The sequence below is a fragment of the Mastigoproctus giganteus genome, chromosome 2 (assembly GCF_048544385.1).
Source record: "Mastigoproctus giganteus isolate SK-2022 chromosome 2, ASM4854438v1, whole genome shotgun sequence".
Taxonomy (NCBI): Eukaryota; Metazoa; Arthropoda; class Arachnida; order Uropygi; family Thelyphonidae; genus Mastigoproctus; species Mastigoproctus giganteus.
The window spans coordinates 88,614,247-88,635,681 of record NC_143576.1 but is presented as its reverse complement, the minus strand read 5'-3'; the positions used below and the strand labels follow the sequence as shown (position 1 = coordinate 88,635,681).

General features: G+C 38.6%; 1 protein-coding gene across 1 annotated transcript; it reads left to right on the top strand.

Annotated features, from left to right (window-relative positions):
• The first annotated feature begins 8,879 nt into the window (after window positions 1-8,879).
• LOC150089400 (oxytocin receptor-like) lies at window positions 8,880-9,917 on the top strand. Its single transcript, XM_090389966.1, has one exon. It carries the CDS (start codon window positions 8,880-8,882, stop codon window positions 9,915-9,917), a length of 1,038 nt encoding a protein of 345 aa, XP_090246092.1.
• The last annotated feature ends 11,518 nt before the right edge of the window (window positions 9,918-21,435 follow it).

The window sequence follows — 21,435 nt, the reverse complement described above, 5'->3', positions numbered from 1 at the left end:
GACGTCTTTATATGCAGTGGGGTTTCGGAATTTGATAAAGCCGTGGGATATCTGTATAAATGCTCTTAGTGATTAAGTTGAAAAATAAATGCCGTGTTCGGTCGGATTCATCCTTCTCTCCCCCCTTCTTTGTGACGTAATGACTCCCACTATCGATATTAACAAAAGAAGAGTATTTTTGCAAGTTTCAACATAACTACTTTGCTGGAATAGTAGCTATGAGAACACAATTTTACTATATACAGTAATGAATCAAATCACATTGAATATCTCTACGCATAAAACATTTAAAAAAAATTAATTAAGTTTCATAGCACACTTTTTAACTTGGGATGATTTGATGTACGATGGCATTGCGTTAGGAGAAAGTAATTATTTAACAGTTGACACAAAAAGTGGTTAAAAAAAAATCTGCGTTAGCCAGAGTACAGATATAACCTTAATTGACATCCGGAATCTTATTAAAAATACTGTTTCTCATGTCCCATTTCTTAAAACCTGCTTATTAAATTTTATTTATGAAAAAACTCTGAGAAGTCATGGCAAAATTTATGCAACTTGAGCATTTCGGATAAATTTTTAAAGGCACTTTTCAGTAAACATACAAAAACTAATATATAAGTTACATAAATTTAATTGTTCGTAGATGATACACTGCAGATAATTAATTTACTTAGGAATTCATTATCGTTCATTTTTAATTGGAAATTTATAAAAGTTTGGTTTGGTTTGTTGTTGTTTTATGATGCATTGGCAACTAAGGCCATAATGCGCCAAGTCAAGATTTATAACAGTGGAGCTGCTATATTCTCACCTGATGAAAGAAGAAACTTACATGTATAGTGAATTTTTATTCCTATTATAAATACAAATATTACATCTAATATAAGTTCGATTTCTTAAAAAACGCTAGAAACCATTCTAAGCTTCCACAAAGAAAATTCAAGAATCTCGTGACGTGAAAGTAATCGAAATAATTCAGAATGCGTTTCTTATCTTTCCGTTTGAGTCTAATCATGTTCTTTGTTCATAATTCGATTCGTTTTAAGCGGATATTTTATTCTACAATTTTTCCACTTAAATATACGAGTTGCATTATAAGGTTATTAGAAAATAAATTCGTTCTGACAACACTGAAAATAATCAAGTCGTTTCGTATAAATATTATCGACTATACGTTCACGATATACACTATTCTACGAGGTTGTATTTATGAACAAAACGTGTATTTATTCAAAGAATTATTAGTGCGTTTTCCCACCCTTCGTTGTAATGATTGCTTCAATGTGTCACTGAAACCTTTCTACTAATTTTCAGTAGAAATCAGATGGTACTGTGCTCCATTTTAAAATATTAGTGAACTCCACCGAAGAGGGGCTACCTTGGCCTCGTCCTAATTTCTTTTCGCAGCATGTAGGAACATTGAAATATTATCGGAATGAAGCAAGTCCAGAGAACCTCTTCACATTTCTAAAGAAGATACACGTTTCTCATTTAGCATTAGTAGAAGCATACGATGCAAGAAAGCAAGCTAATGGAGCATCAGCCAAAAAAAAAAAAAAAAAAAAAATCCTTCCATTTCACCGCTCCATTCGTTCCAAATGCCTGTCCAGCTAAGCATTAAATTTATTTGGGCTATTTACGTCCACAACAAAAGATGGAAGCCTGTTCCAACAATCAACACCCGCCCCGCTGACTAAAGGCAAATTTCCGCACATCTATTCTACAACTATCTTTCCTCAATTTGAAACTGTGCCCCCTCAGGTTCTTAGAGCAAGAGGAAGAATCCCATCAGCATTCAGCTTGCTCAACCCATTCAAGGTCTTATATGCCTCAATCAGATCACCTCGCAAGTGCCTGCTCTCTAGGGGCTGCAATTTGCAGAACTTAAGCCTTTCTTGGTAAGCACACCACTTTGTTCCCCTCATCAATCTTGTTGCCCTTCTTTGTACTCGTTCTAGCAACTCTACATCCTTCCTAAAATGAGGCCTCCAGACCTGTAAACAGTACTCTAGGTATGGCCTGACCGTTGCCTTGTATAACGGGATAATCACTGTCCCTACTAGCAAAATTCCTATATATCATTGACAAGATTCCATTACCTGCCCTGGAGGCCCGTCTGCACAGGTCAGCGAACTTCATATTTGACTGTACAATTACTCCCAGGTCTTCACTTTCTATTTCCCTGAGTGTAGTACCACACAGTTGGTACGTTTCTCTTCGGTTATTGCTATCCATATGCAATACTTTGCATTTAAACTTCAATGTTAAACTTCAGTTACCACTTCTCAGCCCATTTTCACAACTGTATTTCTTAGTTGGAATGAAAAGCCTAGTAGCCTCCAAAATTAAGTCCCTGAAGGTTTCCCCATTTAGAATTCAATGGTACATCATCAGTTGATCTCCCTGTACAGAATTTAAAAACTGTTTCCGTAGTCACCTTTACGAAAGGCGACTACAGAAATAGTTTCCCTTTAGCCTTGATGGTAGTTACATCTTTAAATAATTCCACATCAGTGCATTGTGACCACTGTCACCCAGTGATTCCTTTATCTGCAAATTCTTAATGCATGAATAATTACTGCTGATAATCAGATCAAGATTATTATTCCCTCTGGTTGCCTCTCGAACATGTTGCTGTAGAAAACAGTCATCCAATAAATACACAAAAGTCTTGCTAGTGTGCGAGTGACCAACCCACAAGTTCCAGTCAATATCTGGAAAGTTAAAATCCCCCATTATAAGACATTCTGATTTACTGGCCAACTCTATTTCTCTGCACAATTGCTAATTATACTCATCAGATTCATTAGGCCTATAACAGAAACCTACTCTCATTTTTCCTTTCCCGGTGCTTATTTCACGCCAGACTCAACACTGCATTGTCCACCAACATCAACTGGATGCACTTCCTTAGATTTTATGTGTTTCTTAACTAACAGCATACAAATTGAATATTTGTATGCTGTTAGTTAAGAGCATACAAATTGAATCCCCTCCTCCCTTCCTGTCCTATCTATCTATCCTTCCTGTACACATTGTACTCTCCAAATTCCAATTCTGCACTACTTATATCTGAGTGACACCACGTCTCTGATATCCCAACATCCGCCTTTGATGTCTTGACTACACTTCAAACTCATCAAATTTATTAACTATAACTCCTGGCATTGGTGTACATGGAAGTATACATGCACTTGTTCCTACTCTTGGTTACCCTAACACAGCCCATGTATTTACTTGTTCCACTATGACTCCCAACAGTCCTGGAAATGTCCATTGCCTTGCTTTCCAGGCTGCTGCTCATTATAATAGAAGCAGTGCAAGAATTACCTTTGCCTGCGGCCACTGTTAACCTTTTAGTCTGTGTATCCCCCCAAACTAGCAGTTTTCCGACCCACCTAACGCTGCCTCGATAGCATCAGCAAATATTCTTGTACCCTTTCTATTTAAGTGTTTCCCATCCCTGTAGAAGCAGTCTCTCCTGTAAACAAGCACAGACCAGGCTGAAAAATTCTATCCCGTGAGCCTTGCTCAATCTCTCCAGGACCGAATTGATCAATAAGGCTCTCCTCATATACTCCCTCCTATCGCGTCTGAGCAGAATTGCAGCCACTTTCAAATTCAACTCTAATTTACGGCTCTTTTTCAAGTGACCTGTACTTGTTTAGTAATTTCGCCGGTCTCCTACTCTTAATGTCATTAGTTCCAACGTGTACAGCATCACCTTTTGTGCCCTTAAAAGATGATATCTGCTCTACAACGTCATCAACTTTTGCCCCTGGTAGACATACCCTGGTCCTGTTCCACCTATCGGTGTGCGCCCATCTTGAAATAACTGATAGGTACACTTATGTTATAGTTAGCCTTAGGCCAAAACTCACTATTTTTAATGACTAGAATACGTTACCTCAGGGGTAACGTATTTCAGTCATTAACAATAGATGCTTTCACACTATACTTATATTGATGCTTTCGCATTATGCTTATACATAGAGGAATTTATTGTAGCTTAAACACAGAGCGTACAGATAAAGCAGAAATATATGAGCTTTCGGCTATATGGTAGCCTTCATCAGAATTAAAATACATGAATGGCAGTTGGAATGAAGATGTGCACTGCCAGGTGCGTGAGACGCGAGGTTTAATTGTTTGTTGACGTCTGTGGCTGTGACGCATGATGACGTGGCCAGCGCTTGTCCAATGACAGAACTACTGACTCTGTGATCGGGTTGACTTGGCAACCACTGTTCCTGTTTAAGGATTTATCCGAAGATTTTATATTTAACGATTCCAACCAGGTACGCTTTAGGTAATGGTGGGATCTGTCTACCACCACGACATCGCGGTGTGGGTCGATGTCGTGGTGGGTTGTCCAGACATGTTCGGCGATAGCTGAGTGTTCTATATCCGCTAAACGGATCGCTCTTTTGTGCTCCGAGAGACGTTTCTCGAGTCGACGTCCAGTCTCTCCGAAGTAGCAGCTAGTGCAGTCACGGCAAGAGATGCGGTAGACTAAACCGCTCTGCAGAAGGGTGGGGACAGGTGTTTTCACGTTGGAAATGAAAGAACGCAGTTTCCTGCCTGGGAGCTGGATGCACTTTATTCCGTGCGTTCTCAGGATTCTACCGATCTGTTGTGACAGGTTGGGGTAGTATGGGATGAATGCCCTTGTGGATGGCTCGTCACTGTTGGTGTTGTAGCTGGTCGTCACGATGTCACGTGTCTGTAGATCACACCTGTCGAGGACGTCAATGGGGTAGCCACACCTCGTAAGGTCTACTTTGACCCTAGTGACCTCTTTGCGTCTTTCATCAGCGGAGCTGGAGTGTGTCCAGGCGCGAGTAAGCAAGGTTCGGGCCGTGGAGAGGAGGTGGCCTCGCGCGTGTGCTGACCGGAAGTTGGTAAACTGGCCAGCACACATGGGCTTACGATAAACTGTAGTCCTCAGGTATGTGCCTTCACGTCGGACAAGTGTGTCTAAGTATGGTAAAGAGTTGTTCGACTCCAGCTCAATCGTGAATTTTATGAAGGGCGATAGTGAGTTGAGGTATGATATCCCAACATCCGCCTTTGATGTCTTGACTACACTTCAAACTCATCAAATTTATTAACTATAACTCCTGGCATTGGTGTACATGGAAGTATACATGCACTTGTTCCTACTCTTGGTTACCCTAACACAGCCCATGTATTTACTTGTTCCACTATGACTCCCAACAGTCCTGGAAATGTCCATTGCCTTGCTTTCCAGGCTGCTGCTCATTATAATAGAAGCAGTGCAAGAATTACCTTTGCCTGCGGCCACTGTTAACCTTTTAGTCTGTGTATCCCCCCAAACTAGCAGTTTTCCGACCCACCTAACGCTGCCTCGATAGCATCAGCAAATATTCTTGTACCCTTTCTATTTAAGTGTTTCCCATCCCTGTAGAAGCAGTCTCTCCTGTAAACAAGCACAGACACTGTCTACCACCACGACATCGACCTACACCGCGATGTCGTGGTGGTAGACAGATCCCACCATTACCTAAAGCGTACCTGGTTGGAATCGTTAAATATAAAATCTTCGGATAAATCCTTAAACAGGAACAGTGGTTGCCAAGTCAACCCGATCACAGAGTCAGTAGTTCTGTCATTGGACAAGCGCTGGCCACGTCATCATGCGTCACAGCCACAGACGTCAACAAACAATTAAACCTCGCGTCTCACGCACCTGGCAGTGCACATCTTCATTCCAACTGCCATTCATGTATTTTAATTCTGATGAAGGCTACCATATAGCCGAAAGCTCATATATTTCTGCTTTATCTGTACGCTCTGTGTTTAAGCTACAATAAATTCCTCAATGAATCCAGAGCGCGTAGGCCTGTTTCGTTATGCTTATACATAGTTACCTCAGGGGATAACTGAGGCTGACAGTCTGGGCGAATTCAAAGGACATATGACTTATCAATATCATGCCATGGCAATTTCTCATCAGACATGTTATACATAGAAAACGAATTGCAGATATCAACAAAAAAAATAATTTCAATGGGAAAACTACAATGGCTATAGTCTATAAATAAAAAAAAAAAAAAAAAGAAGAAGAAATCACGGACGTGAAAAACCTAACCTACTTCCAGACCCAGAGATACGTATATCTACATGACTACATTATTTGACTGACTTATAGTATGCTATTCATTGGACTTAGATAATTAAAAAAAAACTTAATTTCACAGCACACAAAGCAAATGCGAAACAACTGTTTGAAGAAAATTAACATTCTTCCAGCAATACTGCTAAAGACTGGGGCGATGACTGTCCACTCTCATTAATCAGATCTTGCGTAGACTATGGAGCTCCAGTCTATGATTCTTATAGAAAGAGGGCATTATCTGATCTTGATAAAGTCGAGATAAAGCAACAACGCTCTCAAAACACATCCTATTTGGCCATACCTTTTTAAATCTCAATGGAAAACATACATAAATAAGCCTTATTATCGGTGGGCATTCGATTTCATCAGATAACTTTAAGGTCAAAGCTAATAGTTATTTTAACCAATGGGCAAGAAATTCCTTGACAAGCCTTATTAGACCAAGTTATCCACAATCAAAATTATGCTCGGTGTAATCAGATATACACTGGTGGCTCAAAGTCAGCTACGTAGAACAGTAGATGCTGTTTGAAACCTTACCCCATCTGCCTACACTGTTTCGATCTCTCTACAAACAGAATTTGCAACTGTATGCAACTGTTTGCAACAAATGCAAGAAAGCAAGTGTATGAGCTTATGCAGCATCAGCAAAAAAAAAAAAAAAAACACACCATTCCCTCCAAATGCCTGTCTAGTTCCTCCTTAAATTTATTCAACCTATCAACTTCCACAACGACAGATGGAAGTTTGTTCCAGCAATTAACCACCCGCTGGCTAAAGGCAAATTTCCGAACATCTAATCTACATCTGTCTTTTCTTAATTTGAAAATATGTCCCCTTAGGTTCGTAATCTGAACAAGTAGAAGGATCCCATCAGAATTCAGCGTGCTCAACCCATTCAAGGCCTTATATACCTCAATCAGATCACCGCGCAGGTGCCTAGTCTCCAGCCACTGCAATTTGCAGAACTTAAGCCTCTCTTGGTAAGAGGATCCCTTCATTCCCCTCACTAATCTTGTTGCCCTTCTCTGCACACGCTCAAGTAAATCTACATCCTTCCTAAAATGAGGCCTCCAGACCTGTACGCAGTACTCAAGGCGTGGCCTGACCATTGCCTTATACAGTGGGATAATCACCTCCTTTTCCCTGCTAACAAAATTCCTATATATCATTGACAAAGCCCCATGACCTGCCCTGGCAGCCTGTCTGCATTGCTCAGAAAACTTCATATCTGACTGCACAATTACTCCCAGGTCCTTTTCATTTTCTACCAGCTTAAGTGTAGTACCACACAGTTGGTACGTTTCTCTAGGGTTACTTCTATCCATATGCAGTACTTTGCATTTGTCAAGGTTAAACTTCAGTTGCCACTTCTTAGCCCATCTGCCCAAATTATCTAGATCCTGTTGCAGTAGCACACTGCCATTACTGTCATTAACAATCCTGTCAACCTTTGTATCATCTGCAAACTTCGACATTAAGGCTGATATACCTTCATCAATATCATTGATAAATATACAAAACAACAGTGGACCTAACACCGAACCCTGTGGGACTCCACTAATAACATTAGTCCAAGAAGAGCAGCACCCATTGATTACCACCCTCTGTCTTCTCCCACTTAACCATCCTTTTATCCATTGTGGCAACTTACCCTTAATACCATTCTGCTCCAATTTGTACAATAGTCTTCCATGCGCAACAATGTCAAAAGCTTTCCTGAAATCCAAATATATGATATCAAAATGATTTTGTGCATCCAGTTCCTTTATAACGACATCATAATATCCTATCAAATTTGTCAGACAAGACTTTCCCTTAACAAACCCGTGCTGTGTCTGAATTATTGCTGCAGTCTTGTCTAGATGATCCTGCAATGCATCTTTAACCAGTGACTCCATTATTTTACCCGGAACAGAAGTTAAACTAACTGGTCTGTAATTACTCGTGTCACCCTTCGATCCCTCTTTGTGAATTTGGGATACATTTGCACATCTCCAGTACGTGGGAACCTCCCCTGAGTCCAAGGATGCTGTCATAATTATGGCTAAGGATTTGCTTAGTTGCTTTGCCGCCTCCTTTAATATAACTGGATAGATCCCATCCACCCCAGGTGCTTTTCTTATGTTTAACTTCAACAATTTCTCCTCCACTTTGCTCTCTGTTATTACAAAATCATTAAGTATCCTGCTACAATTTGATAATCTTCTGCCATTTTCAAACCTTAATAATTCCTCATGTGTGAATGTAGATGCTATATCTCAAAAACAACTAACATATTATCTAGTGGCTCTCTCATCCTGCATTCAGTTAATAACTCAATGCAGAATGAAATGTGTTCTAACCATCCCCTGCTGAAACAAAATTAGATCCGAACTGAACGGGCTACAAAACAGACAACACACTGTGGTATTACAGAATAAATATCACTCACTTACACTATTGTTTAAGAGACGAGATGTTCTATCGGTCGACACTGTTCGGATTAGAAATATACTTTGTCCGTTGCAAGTTTCTTGGAATCATAATGAAATTTCAAAGTGGAGATTATTAAGTACTTATTTAACTTTCATGTATGTATCTTATAAAATACTTTATTATCTTTTAGGTAGGCATGTCCAACAGCAGTGATGTCAACAACAGCAGCATCAATCATTCAGTAACTTCTGTTCACAACGATGCAGACGTTTTTGGACCTAAATACCATCAGACCTCCAGAATAGTTATCCTTGGAGTAATGATAACAATGTCCCTGATAGGAAACAGCTGCGTGTGTTGGAGGCTCTTACCTTCCCGCTGTCATCGTTACCCTAAAACAAAAATTTTGTTCCTAAACTTAGCAGTGGCAGACTTACTGGTTACATTGATCACTTTGACGTCGCAAATGGTGTGGGAAGTAATGGGAAGGCTGTGGATAGCTGGAGACAGTTTCTGCAGGATATTCAAACTCTTCCAAACGTTTGCACTTGTGTCTTCAACATATATACTAGTAAGCATAGCCCTAGACCGTCATCATGCTATAGTCCGTCCTCTTTCTGCTTTCCCGGGACCTCAACGCTTGGCTTTAGGTGCCTGGATGGCCTCGCTTTTGCCTTCGGTTCCAAACATGTACGTTTTCAGAGAAGTTCGAGTTGCCCAAGACCGGTATTACTGTGCTTCTCTTTTCTATACAGGACAATACCCACATTACCACCGTCAGATATACATGGCCTTCGTCTTTCTTTCTGTGTTTATAGTGCCTTTCTTTCTGCTCTTGGGATTGTACACTGGAATTCTTATACAGATATGGCAGCGATCGTCGGCATTTGGAAAAGATCAGCAGACAGTTTCTGCGCTCCCACGAGCCAAAGTGAAAACTCTTAAAATGACGATAGTTATCTTCGTCACATTCATGGTAACTAACCTGCCTTACGTCATACAGGAGATGATCCTCGCATTTGGTGACCCTACATCTTTAGATAAGAATGTAGTAGCCTTGTTTGGAGTTATATCTGCAAGTAACAGCGCCATCAATCCTTACATATACCTCGCATTTCATGTTAAAGGGGGATTTAACAACTGCGTCAATTTCATGAAAACCTTGAGTAGTTTACGACACTCCAGGTGGAGGGATGCATTACGAAACCGAAAGTCAAAATCATCCTTCAAGTGTCGCACGTCGTTTTCATCCAGCTCTAGGAACTCTACCCGGGCAGTCACAATATCTCATGCAGTATGTTTACAAAATGAAAATGCTAAAATAGCAGCTATAAAGGAACGCGAATCTATGTTGTAAGTTTAAAAATACAGATTGTTAAAATTTTTATATACGTATCTGTCTTTACGTAACGGATTATTTTCAAGCTGTGATTACATCTCTGGTTCAACTTACAAGCCTAAACTGATGTGAACGTATCAAAAAAAAAAAAAAAAACATAATCGAATGCAAATGATAAAAAATGAAAATAAGCATGGTCCATGGATAGCGAACTTCCCCCACAGATAGCGAACATTTAAACGCTTAAACACTGAGCATTAAAGAGAATAGGCATGTTTCTTTTTCACTGGCGTAGGAAAGAAGAGTTAAACTTCTGCACCCTTACCAGCGAGCATGTCCAAATGGAATTACTCCATTTGGACAGGCCATTTGGTACTGCCTATCCCGCGAAAAACACTGATTAGCCAGCATATACTGTAACCCACGAGTAATAAATAAATAAATATATATTCATTTATTGCAAATACGGCAAGCCCATCACAGCACATGGCTAGGGGCAGGTAATAATACAAAGGGAATGACATAAAATAATCGAATATATGTACATAGCAGATTTCATACAGACATTAACAATGACTAGGAATTATAGTTATGAGTTAAAAAACGAATTTGCAGAACAGGCTAGTTAGTTAGTTATTTAGTTTTTTAGGAGCATTAGCAACTAAGGCCATATTGCTCCGGGAATATGCGGTGGTCATTCTCTGACCTTTCCGCATCCTCTGTATTTGGTGGTGACGGGCTCGAACCCCGGTCTAAACAAGAAGCGTGTGCTACGCACTGCTGCTCCTTCCCATCTGGCTACGGAGGCGCCTAGTCTCCTTTAGGCTTCAAAGTTGATTAACCTGTTGCAATCAATGTTGTGATGATTTATGAGGTGACGGGATGCATCGAGGAACATTCTGTCCATTTGTTTGAGCCCGGAGAGGTTGTATTTGAATCGCTGGTTTCATGAATTTTCCCTGTTGGGCGCAGCTATTATATTGGCTAAGTTTGGTGCGTCGCATGCAGAAGTGATTAACTTTGCAAGAAGCATGACTCCAGACTCGCTGATCATCTGTTGCAGAGGATTTGTTTTCAGATTTTCATGAAGCTGTTGCCTGTATATTAGGAAAACGAAGCTTACTATTGAGCCATCTAAGAACCCAATATTCTAGGGCAAGGAATTTCTTGACGGTTACTTGAGGAACACCAGACCAGATTTCGGAAGCATAGGACAGAATGGGAAAGATGCATCTTTGAACATGCTTAATGAATGTTTTTCTGTCTTGTCTGTGCTTTTTGAATTTTTTGAGCAACATATAAATAGTGGGCATTAAAGGAGAGATTTTTTATCAAAAACAACTCCAAGGTCTTTGCGAGCATATACATTTGGGATTGGGACATCTGCAATTTTTATTTCTATGTGGTTGGGTTTTTTCTGAAGGGAATAAGTAATTTGAGCAGATTTGCTTGCATTTATATTCAGATTGAGATCTTTCAGGTACTTGATGATTTCACAAATCTGTGAATTCGCATCATTGATAACTTTGCGAATATCATCACTGGCTTTGGAGATTATAAATAACTTTAAATCATCGGCATATGCCAGTATATTTGGATTTTCTTGTAGAAGTGGTTGAAGAGATGCTGAAAATATCGTACTGGAGAGAACGGCTCCTTGGGGAATGCCTGTTGAGGTTGTGACGAGAATATTGTCAGTACTAGTCGGGAAGAGAAGAAATCTGCGATTTAGGCTGTATTGAAGATAGGAAATAATCATTGTGTCAACGATAAAATGATTTTTTAGTATTTCAAAAGCTTTTTTGAGATCTATGTTGTCGAAAGCACCTTTGATGTCAAAATAAACTACATCGCATTGTGCCTTATCTTGAAATGCAGTTTGGATGCGTGCAATGGTGTCAGCTAGGCTTGTTGTTGTGGAGCGCCCTCTAGGACCAAAATGCATATTAACTGGTGCATTAGCGAAGATTGCATGTTGAAGATATGGGAGCATGATTTTTTCAATAATTTTAGTAATTATTGACGAAACAGCAATTGGCCGATGGCCGGGATGGTTATTTCTGCAAGCTTTTTTAGGAATCAGGGTAATCCTGAAAGTTTTCCACTGTCTTGGAAGGAATGGCTGGCAGATGCACCTGGAAATGATATGCACTAACGAATCAATGTATACACTGGAGAATCTAATAATAAAACCAGGGATGCCGTCGGGACCTTCACCACTATCAGGGCGTATTTGGTTAACTGCACGCTGAACTGTATTCTTGTTCACAAGTTGGTTAATTAGCAGGGCTTAACCCGGAGACACATCATGTTGCACGTTGTCTGTTGTTCATAAGAACTGAGTGCTATAAATCTGTTTTGTATACCTTCAGTGCAAATGTCAGAATTGCTTGTTTCCATATTGCATCTTATCCATTCGAAAACTAGATCATGCTGTAAGGTAGCTGTTGTTTTTGTAGAAAATGCTCTTTTGTTGTGCTTTAGCGTGGACATAAATTTTTGTATGACTGAATTTTTTTGAGTTGAAACAATGCTCTGCTCTTTTTATATTTTATGTGTGCTGATGAAGTGCCGTATTTCTTCCACTGTCTGTGGTATTTTTGCTTACTTTTAAAATATGGTTTCAGGTGGGATTTGAACCAAGGTTTGGAGTGAGAAGATATTCTAACAAGTTTGGACGCCGATTCTATTTTCAGTTGATTCAGCCATTTTATAAGAAGAAAGGTGGCGTCCTGTATAGGAATATTTTTAAGAGAATCCCATGGATAGTATTTTAAGAGCTTCAAAAACTTTTCTTTCTGAAGGAATTTAATTGATGATATTCTTTTAGTGATTTCCAGGGGGGGGGGCGAGGATTCCCGCAGCAAATTGTTGCTTGCAGTTCTATACTTTTGTGGTCAGATTTAAATGTAACGTTGCTGCTAAGTTTTTCATGCAGTTTGAAAGTTAGAGTATACAAGATCAAGCACTTGATTACCTCTTGTAACAGGGACGTTGATTTTTTTAGCTCCTAGGACGAAAAATGAGTTGGACAGCAGCTTCATTTGTAAATTATATTTGGGAAGGGGAAGGTTAAAGTCGCCCATTATAATGATGTTAGTTTGAGGCTTAAGAACAGTAGTGATCCAGGTTATTACTTCATTAATGATGTCATCAGTAGGTCCAGGCGGAATATAAATATTATAAATTTGAAGCAGAGAATCCTTAACTTGGATTAATAGGGAAATTCCCTCAAAGTTGAAGGTATTAGAGTTGTATGTGTTCAAAACTTTAATGTTGGATTTTAAAATTATTGCTGTCCCACCACCTCTACGATTAATTCTTGATGTCCTGTATGGCGTGTAGCTGAGATTCTTCGGCAGTAGGAAAACATCTTGTAAAGATTCCTGCATCCACTTTTCAACTAAACATATGATGTCATGCGATTCTTCAACCATTAATGAAATAAGCGTAGACAGTTTATTTTTTATGCTTCTTACATTTTGAAGAAAAATGCTGAGATGGACATATGTGTTTGGAAGGATGTTTGCAAACAGATGTATTAGGTGGCAGGTTAAATGATGGATTAGGATGAGAATCAGGAATATCATTCTCTAGCTATGCAGAGAGTTCAGCAGATTGAGAATTAGTTGGTAACTTTTCACTAGCCTTGTTGACCTCCAATAGCTCCATAAAATGGCATGACGAGTAGACCATTTGGCCAGATATCAGGATTTAGATATTGTTGTAGGTCACAATTCTTTAGGTCAATTCTAAATGATGAATATGTGGGATGTTTGTTTTTAATTTGAAAGCTCTACCTGGAATTTCTAGCTCTAATAGTAGGTGATCCATCTGCTGAGAGGTAGTATTAGAGTCTAGCCTGCTAACAAAAATGTTACTACTTCTAAGCCTCGAACTATTTCTGTTTCTAATTTTAATGCAAGACTGCATATTTCTTGTTCCTATTATGCTTGCATATCTGTAGTTTCTGCGGAGAAACTTAAAATTTGGGGGGCTTGTAGGCAAGCTATTATGGGAAGGCACTTCAGGATAATGCTCAGAGCGATCATTTTGACAGTGCGCATACAAATTGCTCGGTTTCTGTTGATTACTAATAGTAGTGGATATCGGTTGTCTGCCTGTGTCAACACGCTGCGAGGAAGCACGATTATGTTCTCGTGCAATATCTAAATCCTGATATCTGGCCAAATGGTCTACTCGTCATGCCATTTTATGGAGCTATTGGAGATAAGAGATAAAGAGAGCTAGAGCTCGATTTTTGGGATCGCGCAGCTGTTTTTTCCGGAACAAATTCTTCAGCATCTGGACTGAGGACTGGAACTGCAGAAGCCTGATGAACAAAAGGGTGAGGCCCCGGAGGGCTTTCGACCATAGCCTTTAGTTCGAGAAGCAAGTGGTAGAATTTACATTGCTGATCTTCTATTCGAAAAAGATGCTGTTTAATATCTTCATTTTCTAGAAATTGCTTCTCAGCATTTGTTCCAGGGAAGCAAATGAGCAATCACTGTTTGGGACTGTTGAATGCAGGGGGGCGGATTAGAAGAGTCGTCCGTTTGGGCGGAGGCATCTTTAGTTGACTTCCTTGTATGTTCTGAGGGCTTAGGAGATTGTAGTATATTGACGGGGGGGGAGATGAAGGATGGTCAGCGTTGCGAAGGAGATCAGCATCTGTTGGGGTATCCTGGCAAAGCTGATGCTGACTAGGAGACTAAATTTGCACTTCCCTTGTTAGCACTTTTGCATGAAGGGCATCTGAATTTGTGTTTTAAATTACTGAACTTAGAAAAGTTCTTTATTAATGAACACGTATTACAAAAAACCATACTGCAAATTCCCTTGCAGATAACCCAATTCCGTACTGTTTTTTGACATACATTGCATGAAACCGCTTCCTTAGGTGGCATGTTGAAGAGTTGAGAATGGCCTTAAATATCAGCAAACGGAATGTAACAAATAAGCAGGTGAGCCGTTATTGAAACAGCAGGGAATCGAAGAGAAGAGTATTAAGTCTTAAAAAGTGAGACGACAGTTCGGACGTGGGAGTGGCTAACTGCAAAATTTCTAGAGGGCTGCAGAACTTCTAGCAATTTTTACCAAAGCAGGAACACTGCCAAGGTCACGAACAGCTTTGTGTCAAGGTAAGCACTTCAGGTCAAAAGTCAATAACGTTGCGGTTTGTAGTTATGCTAAACAAAGGCTCAGAGAGTAACATTGCACAGTAAAAATTTAAGCTTAAATAAATAGTACTTATCTTGATGAATACTTCATAAAAACCATCTAAGTTGCTTGATAGTCATCTAAGGAACATATTAGTACAGATTTTATAAAGATGCCCTTTAAAAACTACTTAAAATCACTATAAAGCAGGAACTGATTCACACACGTCTAACACCTAGGCCACCTGGCGATAGATTGCACTGTATTTAAATCAGAATCTTTTTAAATGGAAATCCACTAGCCATGATATTACAATTATAAGAAAGATCACTTTAGCGCTACAGTACGAAATTCCAAATTAATTTTTAACACACTATACAGCATCGCCTTTTGTGAATGCATCTATTAAGACGCAGTTCTTTTCCAAAATTTTGGTGAAATACAAACACAAAAGCTGTTTCACAGAAAAATATCCACAATAACTCGCCGGGGAAACCGACGTCTCAGATTGGCCAACTACAATTAATTATATCAATATCCCGAAGTATATTCATATAATAAAATTCACAATAATTAGAATTTAAACATCTAGTAGGTGTGCATGGATTTAGTATCCTTTGGATTCAAGTGAAATTTACGGTTGAACCTGCATATAAACTGGAGAGTATTTTAAAAGAGTTCATGTACCTTTGTTAACATATATTTCTTAATTATATAACTCAATAAAAATTAATTGCTTTTACATGAAAAAAAAAATCAGGAAGGGAAAATATTTTCACCCTATGGTAAAGTTTTCTTGAGTGGTATAACAGTAAGTCTGCAGTACCGTGACGACAACATAAAATATCATTATCCTTTGGAGAAACGACATCCAAATTTACTCCAGAACAAAAGACCTCTAATTTTCTCTAACAAGTTTTCTATTAGCAGCGGATCTGAAAAAGAAAAAAAAAAATTGCCCGCAATTTAAAGGGGTAGTAAAAATTGCGCAAATCCAAAATCATTAATAAAAAAGCATGCACGGAATGTTCCAGTTATAGCAGTAAAAGGAAATGACCTGCTAAAGTTATTGGTATTTGAAGAATGGATGTGCTTTCTTATGACCAAAAATGGGATCACAAGATTTCCGTAAAGAGTATCACTTACGTTCAAAGAATTAGCTTATTCCAACCAAGTTAGATAATAATGGCAATAAATATCTTGTATTTTGTTCGCGGCTAGTAAAGGCTATTTTTGACATTATTCGAATTCGGTATAGGTGGCAACCAACGCAGCGTGCATGACAATTTGGGCCAAGACAATCTTCTCTACGTAGTTCGATGTACATATTATAAACAGAAAATTCACTCTACGCTTATAAACTAGATGGGTTGAAAGAAATGAAAGAACACAGAAATAAATGAAGAAATTACGGATTTTTTTCTCTTTTATGGAACACTACTAAACACCACTGATGGAGCCTACACAGTAGTTGCCTACTACTACGAAAAGTAGTAAGGCAACCTGATCATGTAATTTATTGGAATCTTCTTTTTTGTGATGAAATATACGTTCAGAATTTTAACTCATTGTTGCTCTCAGAACAAGCTATTAAGAAACAAATTGAGGTTTGGAACTAGAACTGATAAATACTGAATCTAATCACGCTGATTTCGGGAAAGCAATATGTGCGCCGATGAAGTCAGAATTTAGTTCTTGGGAATTACTAAAAATTCTCCAACGAGGGGAAGAGAGAGGGATGGACAACGGATATTTAAAGCGCAAATTGATATCTTCGAAATTTTTGAGAATAGAGGGGGGGGGGTTGCACAGGCTTTCAATAAGTATCGTTCTTCTTTCGATAGGCTAGAAAAGCGTATCGAAATAATGAAAAGAGTAATATACTGCGCTCATTATCCGCAACATTACAGCACAGACATTCCCAATTTCTCAAAATCTACATTATTACAAGTATAGTTTCATGGTTGCTGTTACATCCCAACCATCATTGGTTTTCATCATACCTTCCATCACGGAGATGGATTATTTCTTCATAATGAAGGTCGAAAAGCACCCCCTCCCTAATTTTTAGTGATAATTAAAAGTATCTCTTTACCATAGAAGAGCTAGCTTATAACAAATAAGTTAGGTAACGACGTCAACAAAGTTCTCATATTTCGTTTTCCATGGCTAACAAAAGGGCTATTTTTGACATAACAAATACACTGATTTTAAGAAATAAAAATGTCTTTAAAAAAGAAATAGTTAACAGAACACCGTTATAAAAACAAGGTCAGGGGACGGGACTATTTTGTATTGACATTTTAGCGAACAACTCTCGAAAAACGAATCTGAATAATGAGAAATTTGCACCTTACTAATTCCGACCTCTCTTGTCAGACACTGATTCAGAAGTAACGATAGCAAGGCAAATGCTTCTTATAGTATATATAGCGATTTGCATTACGCACTGTAAATTAATAATTTATTCTCAATAAATAAAAAAAATTAAACAAAAAATTTTTTTTCTATTTATTTTAGTAAGCAACTTAATTTTAATCTGACTGACACACACACACGTAAATATTTTTGAACATTACCTACAACTTACGTAAAAATTAGTGCAATAGCATCATTTCAGTATACAGCCAACACAAGTAGTTACGAATTGGCATCATTTAAATATATCTCATATTGTAAATACCTTCACAACGAGTTACCATGATATTGCACTAACTCGAATAAGTAATGCTTCGCCACAGGAGAAAACTATTGTTACTTATTCTCTGCGGATACTACCACCCATAAGGCACTTATGGTTTCGGAGCTTATTGGCTACTCATCGGTGGATGGACAGGTACCCTGGTGTTGCAATGATGCGATATTCTTAAACAATGTTGGGAGAGAGACATCCTTGTCTCACCCTTCTACCCATTTTCTTCGTATTACCCACTTGCTAACATAAAACTTTGACTCCCATTTAGTCTCTCTCTCCAATTTAATCTATCAAATGCTTTTTGTAAATCCACAAAATAAATGAAAATATTATTTATTCTATATTTCTTTCCACAAAAAATCCTCATTGTTCCTATCGCATCTATCGTCTCTCTCTTTTCTGAACCCATACTCTTCCTCTCCTATCATTTCCTCCATTCTTACTTCTGTTCGTTATCCTTAGAGTCTCCTTTGTTCATGCGATAACAAACTAATGGTTCTGAATTCTTCACATTTGATTTCATTCTGTTTCCTTTCTACTGGAATTATAAGAGTCTTCATAAAATCCTCTGGATATTTTCCATTCTGCTATATCTGTCTACATACTTGTATTTGTTCTCTTATCGCTGCGACTCCCCTTCTTTATTTTCCTTAATCGACTCTAATCTCTGTTTCAATTATCGTGGGCACAATTCCTCTTCACATATTCATTATAAATTCAACCTTATCTTTCTTTCCACCTTTCTCATAAACATTCTCTATATATTTACTGCATCTATTCAGCATAGCATTTTATATTTTAATAATGTCCCATCTCCGTCCTCAAATGCATTTTCTCTTGATCCATTCTTAAATTCGTCATGTAAAACTTCGTCCTTACAAACATTAAATCACAGCTTGCTTTCTTTTCCTACACTATTCCATTAGCCATTCCTCTACTGTTTCATATAAAATAAATAAATAAATTTTCTGTTTATACTCCGGGATGACCAAATGGTCAGAGAAGTTCACAAGATAGACAAAATACAAGAAACAGTACCGTATTCTGCAGTCACGGGCTTGGACCCCGGTCACTCGAGGCAAGTTTACTTATGTGCCCGCACGCCTGACCACTAGGCTACAGGCAAGTTCTTCTCAACCTATTACTATACTCTATTTTACCTTCTGCTGTGTTCACATTCCTCCATCCATTTCCATTATTTTCACTGTTACCCACGATATTTTAGCTGTTCCTTTCTTATGCCCTATTCCTTCCTCACTTATCTCGATAATTCTATTCTTATTCCAATCCGGTTCTTATATATCTTTACCTTCGAGCCCTCTCTCTCTCTCTCTCTCTCTCTCTCTCTCTCTCTCTCTACCCCTATTCTTCCTTGAAAAATTTTTCCTATCCATATTCTCATTCTTTCCATATCTCATTTTCTATATTTCTTTGCCCTCACTTCTCTTAAACTTTACATATAGTTACACTATCATCATATCCCTAAGCTAATGTTTTTATCCTCGCTATCATTCTATCACTAATATATTCAACCTACTCCACAAATTCCTTTGGTTCTTTACTCAATAGTATTGCAACAACATTTCTTCTCCACCAGAACATAAAATCCTTACATCTGGACGTCTAAAGTCCCCTCTTCTTTTACATCCAACTTCACATAACTCTACCACATTCACTTTATCCCCATCTATCGTCTTTAAATTCTTTATTGCATTCTTTTAGTGATAGGTAGGTAGCAAATATACAACAACATCCATACCTTTAACATGACAGGGATTGACAGGGATTTAACAAACCAAAACTAATCTGATTATTATTCTATATTATATTATATTATTCTATAACCAGCAGACAAGACCTGATTATAGAGAAGCTGAACTCCTGGCTGTATTGGGAATAAGGAGTCGACTGATTATAATCTGAACATATCAAGAAAAGGCACAATTTGAGATATGTTAACAGAGAATTCATATCATGCATCAAAATTACATAGTGAAAAATCAAAATCGCATTACTTACAGATGACGACGATATATACAAAACCAACTGCTTAGTGTATCGTTATATATCCTATAAAAACATAGGGTTCAAATGTTTATCAGAAGGCACTTTACTGCAGAACTTCTGTATTCAGTTCCTTGAGGATTTACCGGCGATAATTCTTATCAGCTGAAAACCTAAGGAAATCTGCATCTATACAAAGCATGATTAAGTTGTTGATAGGGGGGCTGAACCTATCAGTGAGAAGCATCCTTGAACGAACTGAGCAAAGTGATGGTAATGATTTCTGTTCGTCCAGATTCTCTCTCTCTCTCTCTCTCTCTCTCTCTCTCTCTATACACGCAGGTGTCCCATACATTAAGAGAATAGACGATGCTAGATAGCATCCTAATGGTGGAGGTCAACTTGATCTCACTAATCCGAGATTAAAGTTTGCGAAGGTCTAACGTTGCCAAAGCTGCTGTGCTGCAAACTACACGAAGGCTGTGTATACACAGCCCACCGCAACAGCCAATATTCACCTGCAACAGAGGTTTTATAGTAGTGGGATATTCAGAACCTCAGGCCTGAGCTCCGTAAAAGATGGAAGAAAACATCAGTTTCTGAATATATTTTGGGGCTGTAGCTACATCGCTAATGTAGACCAGGTGCTATTTTATTATCCATCTCAACTATGGAATTTGGTTTGTAGCATTTTAAGGTAGTGATGGAACCTTAACTTTAAATCAAACACTACTACTATATCAATATGTTTTCTAGAGAGGGGGGGGGGATAATATGTTTCGTTTTGTTGGTAAAGGGAGCAATGTGGTTTGTGCCAGCACTGCCAGCCAGCTTGAATGGAGCAAGGATTTTATGATCACCGGCATAAGCTAGCATGTCTTTCCTGTTTCTAGTGAATGACTGACAGTGAAGTAAACAATAAATCTGAAAATACTTTCCCCCTTAGGGAACAGTTGTGTTTTCCCGACAATCAGTTTTGTTACTTTACCCCTAGGCGGACAGTTCTATTTTCAAGAAGACTAAGAACATCTCCCGTGATGCAATAGAGTTGATGGAATACTTCCAAAAGTGCACTAATATTAATGGTGTCAAACGTTGTTTGGAGGTCGACACACGTTATAGCTATTTCCGTATTGGATTCGAGAGCTGTGAGAAAATTCAGTATTGTGGAATTAGGAAATTGCTCATGAATCTGTTTCGCAGAAAGTAGTGGATTTCGGGCGGTGCTTGAAGGTCCAGTTGGCTGGTAAATATTGGTAGAATAACTTTCTCCATTATTTTAATGGGACATGAGATCCTTCCAATGGGTCTGAAATGCTTCAGGTCTACTGGAGATAAAATTTTTGTTTAGTAAATGTGGGTCGACAAATTAAGCCTATTACTCAGGCGGAAAGGACTTGATTCTGCTTTGAGTTGTAAATGTGAAGAAGAGGGCCCAGTATATAAGGGATGAGACATCACTTCTCCTGTAGAGCTGGTTAGTTTATGGGGATGAATGGCTCTAATAATCCCTTGTTTCGTTAGAAGGATATTGATAAGGATGTCTGGACCTGTCTTGTGTCGGGAAAGTAGGAGCTGATCACTACCATCTGTTGAGAAACGTAAAATATATTTCGGGTAATGCAGTTTGGCCATCCAGTGGAGTTCAGGTGGGTATGAAATTCTCGGGTAGTCTGA